This window comes from Oreochromis aureus, linkage group 1 (genome assembly GCF_013358895.1).
Source record: "Oreochromis aureus strain Israel breed Guangdong linkage group 1, ZZ_aureus, whole genome shotgun sequence".
In the NCBI taxonomy this organism is placed as follows: Eukaryota; Metazoa; Chordata; class Actinopteri; order Cichliformes; family Cichlidae; genus Oreochromis; species Oreochromis aureus.
In genome coordinates this window covers 20,486,953-20,504,916 of record NC_052942.1, presented here as the reverse complement: position 1 = coordinate 20,504,916, position 17,964 = coordinate 20,486,953, and the positions used below count along the sequence as shown (strand labels likewise).

The 17,964-nt window shown below is 38.9% G+C and overlaps 1 protein-coding gene across 1 annotated transcript in view; it reads right to left on the bottom strand.

Moving 5' to 3' along the window:
* The window catches only part of syt7b (synaptotagmin VIIb), a 110,679-nt gene that overhangs the window by 55,042 nt on the left and 37,673 nt on the right, over positions 1-17,964 (bottom strand). Inside the window, exon 2 of the mRNA XM_039608432.1 lies at positions 2,971-3,074. Coding sequence (XP_039464366.1) covers positions 2,971-3,074 — 104 coding nt within the window. The remainder of the gene's footprint in view (positions 1-2,970; positions 3,075-17,964) is intronic.

Sequence of the window (17,964 nt, the reverse complement as noted above, 5' to 3'; positions counted from 1 at the left end):
GCTAATAAGAAGCCAGAGAGACTTGAAATGACCACTGATTATTTTTAGGGGGTTGTTTATTAAAGGAAACTGCATGGCTAGGTCCTTGATTTTATACAATGGAACTGAAAACACCTGAATTCAAAGATTAGACGGTAATAACCCAATATTTTTGCTGATATTATGACAACATCAAGCAAGCCAAGGAATGACCAAAAACCAACTAAAATAACCTTTAGGTAGCAGAGCAGGATGGCCATGTACTAAAAATGGAGACACACAACAGATGATGTTTTAAAAGGAAAACATTTAATTTCTTATGTTATGAAAAAATTGTAATCCAGTGATTTCCTTTAAAATGCATCTGTTGTTTCAAATGGGTGATGCAATATCTTCCTTGCTATTCCTCACTCAGAAAAAAATTCTGGCACAACTTCACTTGCTTCCAAGGTGCATGGAGAGGATGGAAGAATTCATCAGGGTCATGACCCTGACGAAGGCCACAAGCCGAAACGCGTTGGTCAATTATTAAAGTTGTTCATCTTCCCTCAAGTGTTGCTGGAGTTCCTGCTTTGTGTATTCCTCACTCAGAGAAAGAAAAAATAGTTCAGTACAAGCAATACTGAACTATCTTTACTGACTAGAGCCAAAGAGGTTAGTCAATGAAATGATTAATCTGCTGACAGAAAATCTTTGACAGTAAATTTTGATCAGTGGGTAAGATTATAGCTTTCAGGTAACAGCACCCACTATTTCCAGATAGTGGGTGCACCCCCACCCCCAACATAACATATGTGTATATACAATGTATGTTCCTCTTTTCTTATAATGTATGTGATTATTTATTTAACCTTAAGGAAATACAAAGCAAACAGAAGGGAGAACTAAACTTGCAACAGATGCAAGCAAGGGACAATACTGGAAAAAGGCAGAGAGAAGCAGTGAAATTCTGACAAGGACGGGGTGATAAGGTGACAAAGAGACAAATACAAACCAGATCATTTGTTATACAGAGAGAAGGTGACACAAAAACACAGAGAGATATGGATAACTTTAAAGTAAACAAAGATAAGAAATGGGTTTGTTTCTCAGTCGTGAGCAACTGTAAATGTTACTTAGAAGGTGTTTTTCATCTGTAATAGCTCAGTTAACTCTTAGCTTGTCGTGGTGAATGAATTGCTGTGCTACAGTCACTATTCAAACAGAGAGAGATGCGAACAGGACAAAAGAGATGCAAGAAGGGAGGAAAGACAGGACAAAGTGGGGGAAATGCCAGCAGATCAAAATGTATAGGAGGAATTACAGCTACTCGAGCAGCCAATTGCTCAAAGTGACGCTCATTAGCATATTAATCATTAGCATGGAGCGGCTGCCATGATGCACGAGGCTCAGAGCCACGGCCACAGTTACAGAGGTTTCTGATCATGTTTGCTGCCACAGCCAAATATACAGCCTCTCTCCTGCTTCTAGTGCCACGGCGCAGAAAAAGCACAACACTATTTAACAGCAACACAAAGCAAGCAAACACATTCAATTCAAGGCTACAGAAATGTCAGAAGAAGGCCTGACTGTCCATAGAGCTGTAAATCTTCTACACAGCTACAAGATGTTGTTCTGAAACAGTTTGACTGTAAAGAAAGACTTGCTTCTCTGAGAGATTCAACCCTCAGTTATTAGACAGAGGACCAAACCTTAAGATGTGACATCAGTCACAGTGGGTCTGCAACTCTCATCTGCAGTGTCAGAAACTGAAAGCCATATGTCAAGTCTCTAATATTAATTCAATTGATGCTAATTTAACTCTGCAATGACAAGTGCCCCATATTTAATACATGAGTCTTTGTGAGTTTTTGAGACTGCTACATCATCAGTGTGACACCCCCATCTCCCCACCTCCACCCCAAAAAACTAAAATAAAATGAACATATTTAAGCAAAAAATTGCAAAAAATAAAAAGTTGCATGCAGAAAATATTATACAAATTAAAACTTACATATATACAAATTCATATCTAAAATTTGTTTTATTTGTCAGAAGCTTCATTAAACACTCAAAAAAATAAAGGCATTTTCTGGCAGCTTTTTCAAAGTTCAGGCTTTAAAGAGTTAAATCACATTAATTTGAATTTTCAGGCAAAAACACAGTTTTTTTTCATTCACTGGTCAGTATTGAGGCCATTTTGCTTTCACAACATGTATTTTCTCAGACGAGTGAAAAGAAAACATTCAACATGCACATGTCAGTATTTTTTCAGTACACTCTGTTCATCCAAATGAGCACATACTTTGTTTGCATACCAAAATTTTGGATTTCAGATAACATTTAATTTGTTTTTGAATAAAAATGTGCAAGATTTAGAATTTTTTTTTTTTTTCTTTAAAGACCACCATATCAAAATGAGTTTTTTTTCTTCATCCTGTGCACCAAAAATGTTCAATTCATTTGAAGGTTAGGACACACAATAAATGAAAAATCTTAGGTTTTCTGTGCACGGCATTAAAAAAGCTGTGCTGATCCTTCCAATAATGAATTATTCATACAGTGAGAAGGCCCAGCAGAATTTCCACAACCTTCTTGCTTCCTAAAAAAAATGGATGTGTACACTCAGCCAATTTGTCCAGTCATCCTCCAAAACAAGACCTTACAAATTGTACCAACTGCCTCTAAAACACTTAAATATCTAGGATATAACAAATATACAGTTGATGTATCTGGTTAGATTTTCTTTACTATACTTGAAAAGAAAAGAAATCAAGAATCTGCAGAGTGATTATGCAACTATTTTTATTCCAAAAGTTTATTTATAGAATAAATGATGCCGCCTACTCACCAGGGAAAAAAAACAAAATCTCAGTTTCCATTTCACAGTGATTTCCAAGATGCCTATTAAAGATCTACAATATATTCTTGCTGGGGTCGCTGGGGACTTAAAGCAAATGTCAATACTGGAACATGGTCATTAAAATGTGAATAATAAGTATTGTAACTTACCAGTTTACGTTGGCACCAGGTGCAGACGCCACACAGAGCTACCAGCCAAACGGCACATACTATGAATGCAACAGACACCAGGAATACACTGAGAGACACTGAGCCTGAGGGAGAGAGACAGACACACAGAGGGTGTTAGTGCATTTATTGTAACAATTAGCCTTTTAAAGCTCCTGAGGTTTAAAGTCTGAGATGACCTGTTGAAGGACAAAGAAAGACAGAGCTCAACATTTTGGGGAAATGCTTCAGATAATCAGGAGTGATGCTTAGTAATGTGCTTTCCTTCCTTATTTCCTTCCTTCCTTTCACCATTCATCCTTGTCATTTGGCAACTGTCATCAGTAAGACAGAGAGAAATGTAACAGGAACGAGGGGGGCACAAAGGCAGTGAAAAGGCATCATCCCCATGTTCCCTGCATGTATCAATGGGCGATGCGCACATGTCAGGAAGAGATAATATCACGAGGCCAGAAGCTGTGCAATTACCAGCTTCCTTTTGCTCTCTTCTATCTCGTAAATCCTTCAGCAACTTTGTTCCCATCTTGACAGATGAAAACTTCTTCCACAGCCTTCCATTCTTCATCTCTATTTCTTTCAATTTCTGCCTATCAACAATGCAGTTCATCCCACTGTCTGCCAAGCAATTCGTAATCCACTGGCACAAAGCAAAAGCAATGTTGGCAAACAATGAACTCATAACTGTTGCATCCTTTTTGTCTCTGCTACGCAGATGATCATTTTCTGAGTTCCCCTCCACCTGAAAAATTCATCTGACTGCTGAATTTTCCCTTGATCCCTCGACTTCATTTTTTATCCGTGCCTGTGCACCGACAACAAATTTGTTGAGGCCAATAAATATTGGAAGAGGATCAGCTAAGTCAACTTAATCATTCTTATCCACGCTCTTGCCCATGCTCGCACTCTTTCCATCTACTTTCTTCTTCTCGTATTATGCACCTCATATATGTTGGTTCGGTTATTCAAATGTCAGCTTGTTTTACCCTCCATCCCCAATAAAATTAAAGTCTATTCAATTCTTTGATAGCGTATCTGATTTTTGATTGTGGTGGCAATTACTCGAAGACGGCAGGGTTGAATTTTTGCTCTGAGCCTTTCACTCTGGCAGCAGAGGGTGTGTTGTAGTAAAGTGTTTTGGTGCTTAACAGATAAGTAGGCTCAATCCTACAAGTGTTTCCATGCCAATTTAGAACAACACAACTAAAGCGGCAACAGTGCTCTTCAGCTGAGTAAAACACAACCAGCTGGGAAACAGAATAATCCTTTCATATCTTTCAGAATTAAAAGACAATGTGTGCGAACACACAAGAGCGACAATTTTATATTTGATGGGGTGTTATCAAAAAGACAAATTTATGATTGCACACACTAAACCCATAAGAAATTTTAATGAGAAACTTTAACCAGCTCACCACATAGAACTTCAAGATAGCACCAAAGTTTAGCAAGCCAGTGCATGATCAGTGATGATATGTGTGCAAGAAAACGTTATTCTTCACTCACTAATTATCTCTCTATATAGTTTCTAGTCGGGTTCACCTTTAATGCACAAGATAATTGAAAGTTCAAGATACTTTAAAGATGCATACAAAGGACCTAAAAGATATAAACGAGTGTATGCGCGCTATTACTGTGTTGTTGCTTTCTTTAGTTTTTGTTATGGAAACAACGTTGTCATGGTGCACTGTTGTCGAGTGCTTGACTCACTTTTTACTTTATAGAGAAACTTTAAGAGCTGCATAAGAAAAACAAAAAACAAACAGCAACAAGAAATAACAGGTTTCGCCAAATTAAAAAAAATCTCCAGGATTACAACTTTTGGATCAGAATCCAAAATGTCAAGTCAAGTTTCTGAAACTGAGAAAAAGAAGCTGAGAAAAAAATGACTTTGCCAGCAGGCAGTAAAGCCTATATGTTATACTGACATGATTTTTTATCAGTGTCAAGTATGTTTTTTAACCTGTTATATACATAATTAGTTAAAAAGCATATCTTTAGATATCATAATATCCTCTTAATAATATTAATAATAATATTCTCTTCATGTAAATATTGTGAATAAAGAAAACGAAACATAATGCAATATGAAATTCCCTTCTTATATTTCAAACTGTGTGCAAAATGCTATAGCCGACCATGGCCAAATTATCAGTGGACCAGCTGATATTAGCTATTTGCTTTTCTATTGGTATTAGCATATATAAAGTTGAGATAAATTAAAACTAAAAAAGTAAAGTAGATATATGGGAGAAACACCCTTCAACCACGCTAGGAGTGTTAACATTGCATATTCTGTCCACCAGAGGGCACTGTGCAATTCCTCCTTTTGGCAGCTTATATTTGGAACACCACAAATTAAAGTACCAGCAGAGTCAGGCAGAGCGTAGTACAAGCAACAAGTAAACAAATTACTACACATAACCAATATTAGGGAAATCTGATTATGTTTTCTGTTCCTAAAGTGGAACATACTGGCTGCTACATCGAGTATCTGTATGTGTCTTAAAAACTCCAAATCAGTTGGGCTCTTCCCAGTGCCACATCAAAAGAAAAACAGTGATCTCTTCCCTGAATATACTATACGATGTGCCTGGACTGTACCACTTTCATCACCAACCCATGTCCCATTCACTTGCACAATCAAATCTAATCAAAATATAATTAAAATTAGAAAACCACTTAGAAGTATGAGGTGTGACGACAACAACTGACATCTTCATAACAGGTAGAAATAGACTTGTGGCATATTATAAGTACTGACCTATACTCAGTGCTACCAGTTCTTAAACAGCACTGAATCACTGACTTCATGCAGCATCACACTGTTTCTGTGACATTCCTTCTCTTCATTATTTCATTCATGCCTGATTTTGCCTTTCATGTGTCATTTTGTCCTCACCTGGTTCCCCACATCTATCCAGTGACCCATTCCCGATTCCTTTAACTCTCTCAGTTTTTATACTGGTTTCATTCATTTAAACCAGATTGTCTATCCAGCTGTATTTCCCCTGGAGCTTTCCAGTCATTTGTGTGCTCATCTGCCCAGTTTTAATTCCCTATCTGTTTATGGACTTTGCCTTTTGCCTGTCCCTGTGATCCTGCTGCCAAACCCATCCACCCATTTTACCCTTCTCCTGTCCCCCCGGTTTGCTTGTTTTGTGCTGCTGTGACAGAAACACATGTTATCTCATAAATACGCCATCCTGTGAGCTCTGGTTATCTTTTCTGGAATAGTTACAACTCAACGGTACTACATTTCAGCACCACGGAGAGCTCCCTCCACCTGCAGGCTAAAGCAAGATCTGTGTACCTGATGATCTAATGAAGGATCAAATGGAGTTCAGCAGCACAGTTTATTGTCCTGTGTCTTCATTCAGTTTGACATTTATTTTTAAATATATGAAATAAATGTCAAGTCAACTGCAAGACTTTCTAAACACTGAACATCTAAACATCCACAACACAGAGAGGAGGAGTTGTGTGTTTGCGGCTCGCTTCCTGTCGCCAAAAAAGGCCATGAGTCATAGAAAACATCCCAGAAACCGGAGTTAGGATCTCATACTTTGGCTCATGATTACAGATGTGGGTTTGTTGACACAGTGTGTTACACCTCTGACAGCTAAGTTTTTTTTTTTTCATAAGCCTTTTTTCATTTTCTGTTTTCTTTTGTGGCTGACTTAAAAAAAAAAAGTCAAGCGAGTCAAGTTGAGAAAAAATTTGCAACTTTATGTTAGAAGAAAACAGTAAAGTTGTAAAGTAGCAAGTTAACTTCATGAACCTAATGGAGGCAGTCTGTGCACTTAAGGCCACATTAAGCAAAGGGGCCAGAGGATTAAATTGATGGAAGAAAGAAATGATGAACTGCAACAACATTCCAGTTCTGATGACCTCACCATGACTGGGCTGGATACTTAACATCGCAGCTCGGCCAGGGCTAACAAATACGTACCTGTTACACCCACATCCATGCAAGGATAAAAAAAATCAAGCCCGGCGATGAGTTTGCAAATCAAAAGTCTAACCCTGAAGTGTTGAGACAGTCTACAAATCTTAAGCGAACTGTAGGGTTTATGTCAACGTGCACCTGACAAAGAAAAATACTGAAATTTCCAGAAACAGTTATACTGGCTTCAAAGTATTAGTGAAGTCATCACTAAACCAGATTAGAAATAAAAACAAAACAAATGTATATGTGTATTTCAAACCTCTGCCTACTAATAAGTTCACATATACAGATTAATGGTAACATTTACCTTATGCCTGTAAGATTGCACTGGAAAAACTGTCTTTGAAAAGTACAGGCTATGCTGATGTAACAATATCAAGTCAGGTCTTGGAGGGTTCAATAAATGTGAATTGCCTCTAGATGAAGCCCCTGCTGCGCTGTGTTTAGTATCACACTCGGCACCACCTATGGCTCCAAATATAAACAAGACACTGTTATTATAACTCAAAACTCTCTCTCTCTCTGTCTTGTTCCCTCTGTGTAGTATATAACTGGAGCAGCCATAGTTGGAGATCCTCGTGATAACAGTAACTGCAGTAAATGTAACGCAGAGACTGATATTTAATTAGAAGTGATTTGCCATTCTTCAACATATTTTATTGTTGTCAGCATTTTTCAACTTGCAGTGTCCTGTCAACACAACATTATTTTCAATTATGGTAAGAAGACAAATGATTGAAACTGCTCATCTGAAAAGAAGTCTCTCTAAACATGCCTTAGTCTCCATTTTCCCCACATGCAGCTCCAACAGATTGTAAGCCATTATTTAGTTTTCTTAATGTAGCCTGCATCCTTGTGTTGCCTTAATTTTTAGTGATATTTGGTAGAAAGCTTGTTAAACTAGCTAGGGGGGTAGGGGGGGTCACTGGACTCCTATTGCCAGCCCCAAGCCCGGATAAGCCCGGCTTGTATCAGGAAGGAAATCCGACATAAAATCTTTGCCAAATCAAACATGTGGATCATCAAGAATGCAAGAGAAGACAGTGCAGGCAGGGTGGAGTGGAGTGGAGTGGAGTGGGTGGAGAAGAGCGTCAAGGGTGATTTGTGACAGAAGGATAGCAGCAAGAGTGAAAGGAAAGGTTTACAAGATGTTAGTGAGACCTGCTGTGATGTATGGTTTGGAGATGGTGGCGCTGACAAAAAGACAGAAAGCAGAACTGGAGGTGGCAGTGCTTAAGATTTTCATTGGGATTCAGTTCAATTCAATTCAGTTTTATTTATATGGCGCCAAATCACAACAACAGTTGCTTCAAGGTGCTTTATATTGTAAGGTAAAGACCCTGCAGTAATAGAGAGCGTCTCAATGTCAAGACAGCATTAGAAAGAAGTACATCAGAGGGACAGCTCAAGTTGAGCAATTTGGAGCCAAAGTAGTAAGGAGGACATGCAGTACTAGTGTAACAGAGGAGGATGCCTCTGAGACAGATGACCCACTGTGAGAACCCCTCCCCTAAAGGAAGCAGTCAAAAAAGTAGAAGAATAAGATTAATGACTCACAAACATTTTCACGCATTGTCGTTATTTTCAGTTCACAGCTTAAAAATGTTACTTTAATGACTTTCAGGTGGCATAATTACTAATCAAGTCAACTGATTAATAATTAATTAGCCGTGATATTATGACAGGTGAAGTGAATAACACTGATTATCTCTTCATCATGGTACCTGTCGGTGGGAGGGCTGTACTTCATGTGAAGCAGGAAAAATAGGCAAACATCAGGTTTTGAGCAAGTTTGACAAGCGTCAAACTGTGATGGCTGGACGGCTGAGTCAGAGCATCTCCAAAACTGCAGTTCTTGTGGGGTGTGCCCAGTTTGCAGCGGTAAGTATGTATGAAAAGTAGACCAAGGAAAGGACAGTGATGAACCAGCAACAGGGTCACGGGTGGCCAAGGCTTACTGATGCACATGGGGGGTGAAGGCTGGCCCTGTGTGGTCTGTATGTTCTGCTGGGAAACCATGCATCCTGGTGTCCATGTTGATGCTACTTTGACATATATCATCTACCTGCACTGTTGAAGGCCATGTATACCCTGTCATAGAAACGGTCTTCCCTGATGGATGTGGCCTTTTTCAACAGGATAATGAGCCTACCTCAAAGCAAAAATGACTCAGGAATGGTTTGAGGAGCACAACAATGAGTTTGAAGTGTTGAGACATGTGAATCCTATCGGGCATTTGTGGGATGTGCTGGACAAACAAAGTCTAATCCATAGAGGCCCCACCTCACAACTTACAGGACTTAAAGGATCTGTTGTTGGGGCATCTTGGTGCCAGATACCTCAGCACAGCTTCAGGAATCTAGTGGAGTCCATGTCCAGGCAGGTCAGACTTTTTGTTGGCATTGAAGGGGGACCAACAGAATATTAAGAAGGTGGTCATAATGTAATGAAGTGTGTAAGAAGAGTAGCAGCTGATGCACAAAATCAATATTTCTTATTAAAATGACTTTCTGTAATGTAAAATTAAGTTGTTCTCTCAGAAACTACAGAAAATGATCGCTACATCCTGCAGCTACGCAGAGCTTTTAGCTCCCAGTCATGCAATATCTGTATGGTTCAGTCTCACCACTCTCATTAACTCTGCTTCCAGCAAATTTTTACAAAAAAGCTAAAATAAATCAATGCGTGCTACCTGACATGCAGTAAAAAGTAGGGCAAAGTTAGCTAAACTAGCTACTGCTTAAATTTGAAAGTCAACAACCATGAGAGAGAATTTTCCAGGAGGAAAGAACAGAGCTAAAAATGAAAGCCATATATTTGATTAATCCAGGAGAAGCATCAGTCAACTTCATAACATTTTAAAATGCTCTAAAACACACTGCAATTTGATTCATGCAATGAAATGTAAAACATTATGATCAAAGTTCAATTCAATTCAACAGTTGCCTCAAGGTGCTTTACATTGTAAGGTAAAGACCCACTATAATTTATAGGAAACTCACAAATAAAAAAACAAACAGTTGACAATTGATTTAACAGGAAGAAACCTCTGGCAGAACCACGATCAGGGAGGGGAAGACATCTGCTGTGACTGGTTGGTGGTGGGAGGGAGAGCGACGAGACAAAAAATACACTGTGGAATAATAACTAATGATTAAATGCAGAGTGGTTCATAAACTCACACTAAGTGAAAAACAGGGAGTGAAGAAGAAATACTAGGTGCATCATGGGAAGCCTAGGTCCATTCCAGCGTAACTATGCGAGGATTGAGTGTCACCCTAACTATATGCTTTTAAAAAAGATGTTTTAGGCCTAATCTTACAAGCAGAGAGTTTTTCTGCGTCACTCTGAAACAGAATGTTTTTAAATTTAGAGATATTGCTCAAAAGAAAGGAATCCTACATACTTTTTAATATGCACACTGATGTACATATTCTGGTCCAAATCAACTCCAAGATTCCTCACAGTGTTACTGGAGGTTCAGCTATACACTTTCTAAAAACCACTAAAGCTCAATTTGTGGTTTTCTGTAGTGAAAGAGTTTTTCACACTACCGCAAAAGTTAGAAATAGCACAAGGCAAGTGTAGATGCACTCACTACAGTAGTGCTTGTGATTGTGAAGGTGTCTAAATCACCTTCACAACATATTTCCAATAGGTTTCTGCCATTAAAAATGTAGGTACTGTAGAGAACGGTAGAAAGTTCATTATCAATCAATGTGCTTGTACGCTATGTAACTATAAACGTCTATATCATCTTTATGTAAGTCTCATCCCATCGCATAAGATCTTCTGAACTACAGTAAATGACCTCAGGCACAATATAAAAAATAGACAGGAACACCTGGTTCTTTACGTAAAAATATAGTGAAACATTTCTGTTAGTGACTTTATATAAGTGCTGCTGTAATGCAGAATTTTTGTTGATGTGTTCAACCTGAGCTTCAGTGTGCTTTAGATGGGCTGGCAGGCATACTTCAGGCAGGGCCAAGCTATCTGTTCCTCCCTTCAAAAATGTTATACTAAGCTAAGCTAATAAGATCCATACTTCTGTTTTGAACAGAGAATTTAAAAGGAGCTAACTGTTCCTTTAAAATTTGCCAGTATTAATGATTCTAGACAAATTTATAAAAGCTTGTCTAAACTGTAGATATTCTCTAAGGTTGTTTTTGAGATGCCTCAGCTTCTCTCTCTGTCTCGCGAACACTCCTCCACACTCGCCATCCTAATTCAGTCCATGCTCTCCTCACTTGTGGGCACCAGTATCTTTTTCTGTCAAATGTGCCCCTTACTGTCTCTGCATTTCCCTTTTTTTTTCTCCACCTGCTGTGCTTATCTATTGGCGCTCTGTTCATTCAGCCCCTGGTGTTAGCGCCTGACACAACACAGAGAATAAGCACTATTAGTCACCGGAGACCTCCCAAAGGGGCATCTTTTGCTGTAGGTCGGCACAACATGGAGAGGGCCACCACTAAGGGAGGTGACCCTTGACTGGCACAACAAACGCTCTGCCAGAAGAGTGGCGACCAGTGGGAGGAAGATGAGCATGCAATTATACAGAAAAGCAAAGGGAAATGAAAGAGAAGAGCAGTTCTCTGCTTAAAAGTCTGTGACTGTATCAAAGATCAGATCTGGGGATTTTATTTTTCTAGTTATTTATTTTTTATTTTTTAACTGCTTGTTGTATAAACTGAGATGCTAAGAATAAAGAGCTATGGTTTGGCGTTATACAGAACATTGCGCACGACCAGCTTAGGGTGTATGTAATGTTTTACAAAGTAACACAGTAAGAAAATAACCAGTTACTGTAATCACATTACATTTTCTGGAAACACAGTAACGAACACTTCACTGTGCTAAATCCAGCGATCGATCGATTACACTTGTAAATATGTCGGTACTTGTATTACAAACGTTCTCCAATTATCTGCTCAATGCATCAAACATGCCTTTTTCTTCATCGCCTGATCTTGTGTCACTGTGTGGGACTGTGGGACTGTACCCTAAGGTTTATGTTGTTAACGGGTAATAATGTGACAGTGCAAATCAGATGTAACTTTATGGACTGACATACAAGTAACATAATGAGTAGTGTAACAAATTACGTACTGCATTACTTTTAAAAAAAAAAATTTTTTTTGGCCTTTTCAGACAGATACACAGAAGAATAACAGGAAATCAGAGGGAGGGAGACATGCGGCAAAGGGCCACGGGTCGGACTCGAACCCAGGCCGGCCGCTCTCAGCCAAGCAGCATACGGTCATCTGCTCATCCAACTGAGCTAAAGATGGATGGATGGATGGATGGATGGATGGATGGATGGATGGATGGATGGATGGATGGATGGATGGATGGATGGATGGATGGATGGATGGATGGATGGATGGATGGATGGATGCATGGATTCCAACACTGTTTACAGCTCATGATCAGTGATGAATGATAGAGATGAAGAAGACAGAAGATGCTGCCAGTGAGAGCAAAGATGTGTGCGAGCACCTGACTCCTGACTTGGCAGATTTCCATTTCAGTGAACCTTTCTATCATAAGTATACGGGTTAACTTCTCATTAAGCTTTTTCACTGAATAATGGAAAATATTGTCATCTCTGTAATTACTACTAATAATAGTTCGCTGAGTCACATACTGCAACTATGGAAAGTGACTGCTTTGTCTAAATACCTTTTTATTCCAAACTAGTTGAATTTGACCTTGTAGATATTTTCTATGGTTTTCACTACCAGTTACTAAATTAACCTCAGAAGCCTTTGTGTAGGCTGGGGTGGGATGTCTTTTCCCTGGATTGTCTCATAGTACAGCCCGAAGCATCACATTTTTACAAGCAAAAAAGAAGAATCCCATTCTCTTCAGATAATTAAATGACATGCTTGCGTCAAATTTTTTAATAGAGTTCAAATGTGAATGTTTGAAAGATTGAGCTAAAACGAGTATCGCTGACCTAAGGGTTTTGGAAAATTAAGTACGTTTAACTTATACTTTGGTTTGACAATAGAAGGTGATTTAATGGTTAACTCATGCACTGAATACATAACAAATGCATGACAAATGAACGCTTTATCACATCATGGAGGGCCTCCAACACATGATAGATAGACTGCATGACCAGTACAATTGGTCCAATTATTCCTGTGTGACATTTTGCTTTGCTTATTTTCTTTTGAATGTTGGCACTGGACCTCACATTTTACAGCCACACACTGAAAAACATGATAGCTGAATAAATTGGATGAACCTGAAAGAACTAAGACTCCTTTGTTATACAGGTGAAATTGCTCAGCATTTATGGGGCTGGAGAAGTGAAGCTACATAACATTCTGATAATGATCACTTAAATTTGGGTCTTAGGCCACTTTAAAGCAAACTCTGGTGTAGCTCATTTGTCATGTGTGGGACAGCCACTTATTTGTGATAGTAAATACACAATTTTAACAGTTCTAAAACCTAAGCTATTATCAAATCACTCTGAGGAGCATAAACCTAAAAGAGCCTGTAACTTGAAAACATGGCTATCAGCGGTTTTTCCGATATAATTTAGTATTCATGGAAACACATTTGCATGCCAGCACCAGTGCAGACCTTTGTGATAAATTACAGGCTGTAAAAGTGCCTATGATCCAAAAACCACATACTCATGTTAGCACTGACTTTTATGCAATATCATCTTTGGAATACAGAATGTTTCTTTTCTTTGACATGTCATTACATGTTTCATATGTTCATAATCACTTTGTCATAAATGGATGCATGGCAGCCAATATATGAACTCAGTATGCAGGACTCATGGGATGCTGTTCTATAAAAAAATACCTTTAATGCTGAAGTTTTCCAAAAACAAAAAAAAGCCAGGAATCCACCTGGCATCTAGGGGAAAACCACGGCGCAAGGAAGCACACAACCAAGACAGGAAAAGGAGCTTTAGAAAACACGACGCAGAGGAGCACACAGCATTGAGTAAAGACACGAATAAAAAATTGCAACGAGAGACTCAAACAATATACACACACGGTAATGTTGGGATAAATCACAGATAATGAGACAAAGCAAGTAAAACTCAATCAAAGGCACAAGCAACCAAAACTGCAAAAATAAAACAGCAAGTAACAAACATAAGAAATCTAACACGAAGATGGATATCGGAGAGGAGACACATGGAAGGCAGGGCTAAACTGAAACTCCAGGAATCAAACCAAAGAATCACTACAACCCAGAATAAAAAAAAAATACAAGATCTAAAACTAAACTTGAAGATATAATAAGCAAAGAAGAGACCCAGAACTCACACTATAACCAAAACAGAGAATAAGTAATAATTAGGAATTTACAGTTTAAACACAAACTCTGACTCACAGATCCTGGAAAAAAATAATCATTTGTTTGTGAACTTTTTATGGGATGTGAAAAGTGACTTTAAGCCATGGGCTGTAAGAAAGTTCAGGATGACTAATAGTTACAGAAATTATATTTCCATCTAGCAGCAAAAAGCACCAAATCCATCCAATTAATGCCCTCTAGCAATTGTACCAATAATGGAGCAAAGGAGGAAGTTGCATAACATAATTGCTGAGGAGGTCAAGATTTGGTAAACTGGTACCAAAGTGCCCAGTCCATTTAAAATCCATGCCCCCAAGTTTATCATTTCCTGTTATCAATGATTTTTTTTTTTTTTTTTGCTCTTGACAATTGCACTTTGCTAAACAATGACATCAAACTCATGGCAGTGGAGCTCTTGCATGCAGTCAGATTCAAGCCTTTTTTCTTCTCAGCTTTCACTCTGTGTTTAGAGTCCACTTCCCTCCCCAGAGAAAACTGATGGGGAATCAAAGGGTAATCGATACAAAATCTGACCTTTAAGCAGAATCAATAATGTCACCAGAATCCTTAAAATCTTTCATCTCTAGTCGGGATAGACGGATGGGCTTGCAAAATTTGTAATAAGCAAAGTAGTCGTTTTAACCTACCCCAAGTTTCCTTCTAAGTAATCATTTCTATGCTTAAGCTTAACAAAGCTCACCAGAGGGTTTGTTACACACACAAAACTATTTTCAATAAAAATGAGCAACAAGTCAATTAATATGACTTTTGTCATAAAATGAAGGAGTGTAGACAGCATAAAGAAGACAGCACCGTGAGTTGGGTTTGAATGTGTCGTAGAGGCACGCTTCAGATTAACAGCGCAACCTGGTTAGAAACTCTTCATTGTGTGGTTTCATTTGAAAAACGGTTTCTGCACTGAGCTATTTTTCATGATTCGTAATGAGACTTGAGTGACACAAATTCCACTTCCATTCACATTGTTCACTGTAAATCAAGTTTTCCATTCCACCTGCTATTTGTTCCCCTCGCTTTCCGAAACCATGCATTTCCTAATGGATGCCAGCAGACTTCATCATGCTCCTGCCAAACTATCACTGCGACTCTGTAACCCTGCTACTCATTCAACTGAAACATCAAAAGCATTCGCTCGGTTGCCTCTTTCTTTTCCTAGCCAAGCCCCACGGGGGGATGGGCATGCACAACATTGGCGACTTTCCAGTTTAAGCAGTATTTTTTCATTTCAGTACACAATTAACCTGTGTGTCCATCAGAGACATATATGACTACTGCTGCGTACAAGCAAAGAGGGAAACCTAGGACAAAGACACTCAGAGATATTTTTTCTCAAAACTGCTACAGTGACTAAACACAGCAAGGCGTGCTATGTTTCAGCACATGTGATGTGCAGCAAACAAGCTGTTCTTTGCTGTCTCAGAGGGCCGTAATACCACAGACCCATGACTGACTCATAACCTAATATACTTGACTGGCAGGTGTGTTTATCCAGGCAAAACATCTTAACAGTCTGCAGGCAGAGCCATCAAAGTGTGTTTCTGTAGGAGCTGTGATGTGTTGCCCGTAATGAGGAGGATCCAGAAGTTTACTGCGTGCGACAAGACAGGCTATGGGTGAATGGGCACAACTGAAGAGTCATTATGACTAACACAGAAATGCTCAAGAGTCAGGGAGAATGATGGGATCGTAGAGAGAGGTTAAAAACTCCCACAAAGTCTTGGAGGACTGTTTGAAAGTAGAAGAGAAAATCCTGCCTAGAGCAGAGTGAGAAGAGATACACAGATACGCATTCTCCAATTAAACTCCGGTATCACAGATTCATTATCATTTAACCACAGATTACGTTTTACTCAACATAAATCAAAACGTCATTATACCGTCATTTCCTATTCTGAATCTTCTGTGTAGTTTAATGAATGTTAATCTTATTTATTTAAGCTTATAATTCATAATACTGTAATGTATCTGACACTTATGAATATAGATGTGGCATTATATATTTTTCCTGACAATATTAAAACTACAAAAGAGTCATGCTGCCCCAAGACTATTATAAACACATCAGTGAGCCACCAGGTTATGATATATAGACTGCCATAGGCATTATTGTTTTAGCTGACCCCATGTACATGTTACTCTGCAACATTTTTAGGAACTTCCAGTGCTGAGATTCTCATCCATCAAGCAGTATCGCCAGGGAGGTGTCCGGTCGTTCCCGAACTCAATCTATGGCATCATAATGACATCAAACAAAGCCAGAAAGAAATATCTGCAACAGCGAGAGACCTGCAACAGATGGTGCAGCCCCCACAAGTGCTCTGATCTTAACATAATCAAGTCATTCTGATTACAGTACATGAACCAACAAAAATAACTGCACAACATAAATTTACCGAAGAACTGTGACAAGTCCTCGGAGACGCCGAGTTTAGAGCAAGCTATCGCACCTGTCAAGTACCCTCAAAAACTGCACCTGTGCGCGGAGCTGGGAGAACTGGTTCTGTTTTAAAGGCAAAAGGCACACACTATGCAGACCTGCACTGTGTTGCTGTCAGTACTCAGAAGCACAAAATGTGCAGCTCAAAATACATGTATACATTTATTGGTGCTGTTAAAAACTACAGTTCACGGCCATTTGTGGACATCCTGGAGGAACATACACTCACAACCTTTTTGCCTTTTTGCCTTCCCAACTGTCTTAATTCTTCATGGTATACTGTAGATTCAATAAGATGCTGGAAAGATTCCTCAGAGATTTTAGTCCATATTAACATATTATGAACATGATAGCATCACGCAATTGCTACAGAACATCCTGTTCTGGTGACTGTGGAGGCTATCTGAGTACAGTGAACTCATTGTCATGTTCAAGAAATCATTTTGAAATGATTTGGGCTTTGTGACGGGGTGCATTAACTACCGGGAGCCGCCTTAAGAAGACCTGTTTACTTTGTTCATGAAGAGATGGACAAAACTCAGGTAGGGTGTGGTGTTTATATAATACTCAGTAGGTACTAAGAGGCCAAACGTGTGCCGAGAAAATATTTCCCATGTCATCATAAGCTGAACTGTATGGATCAGTGCTTTCATGGTGTTTATGCCAAATTCTGACCCTATCCAAATGTATAATTGCACACCTGTGCACCTATAATACCTGTAATATTCTTTTAGAAACACTGGCATTAAAAATTGTGTCCGTTTATATTTATGTTATATTTATATCTATATCTCTATATTTACCTATTTATATCTCTACATATATCTTATCTTATAGCTCTCTATTTCTACACTTCATTTTACATGACCCTGCAAGATTAAAACATTTATCTGATTCTGATTCTGAGTAATCAGACGAGACAATATTCTTCCAATCTTTTGTTCAATTTTGGTGAGGCCGTGTGAACTGTGGCCTCAGTTTCCTGTTCTTAGCTGACAGGAGTGGCACCCAGCGCATTCTTGTGGTGCTGTAGGTCATCTACTTCAAAGTTCAACACATGCATTCAGAAATGTTCTTCTGCATATTTTGGTTGTAATGAGTGGGTTTTTTTGTGTGTTTATTTTTCTTTTGTGAGTTACTGTTGCCTTCCAATCATCTTGAAGCAGCCTGGCCATTCTCATCTGACCTCTGGCTTCAACAAGGCATTTTCATCAGCACCCACTCAGTGGATTTTTTCTTTTTT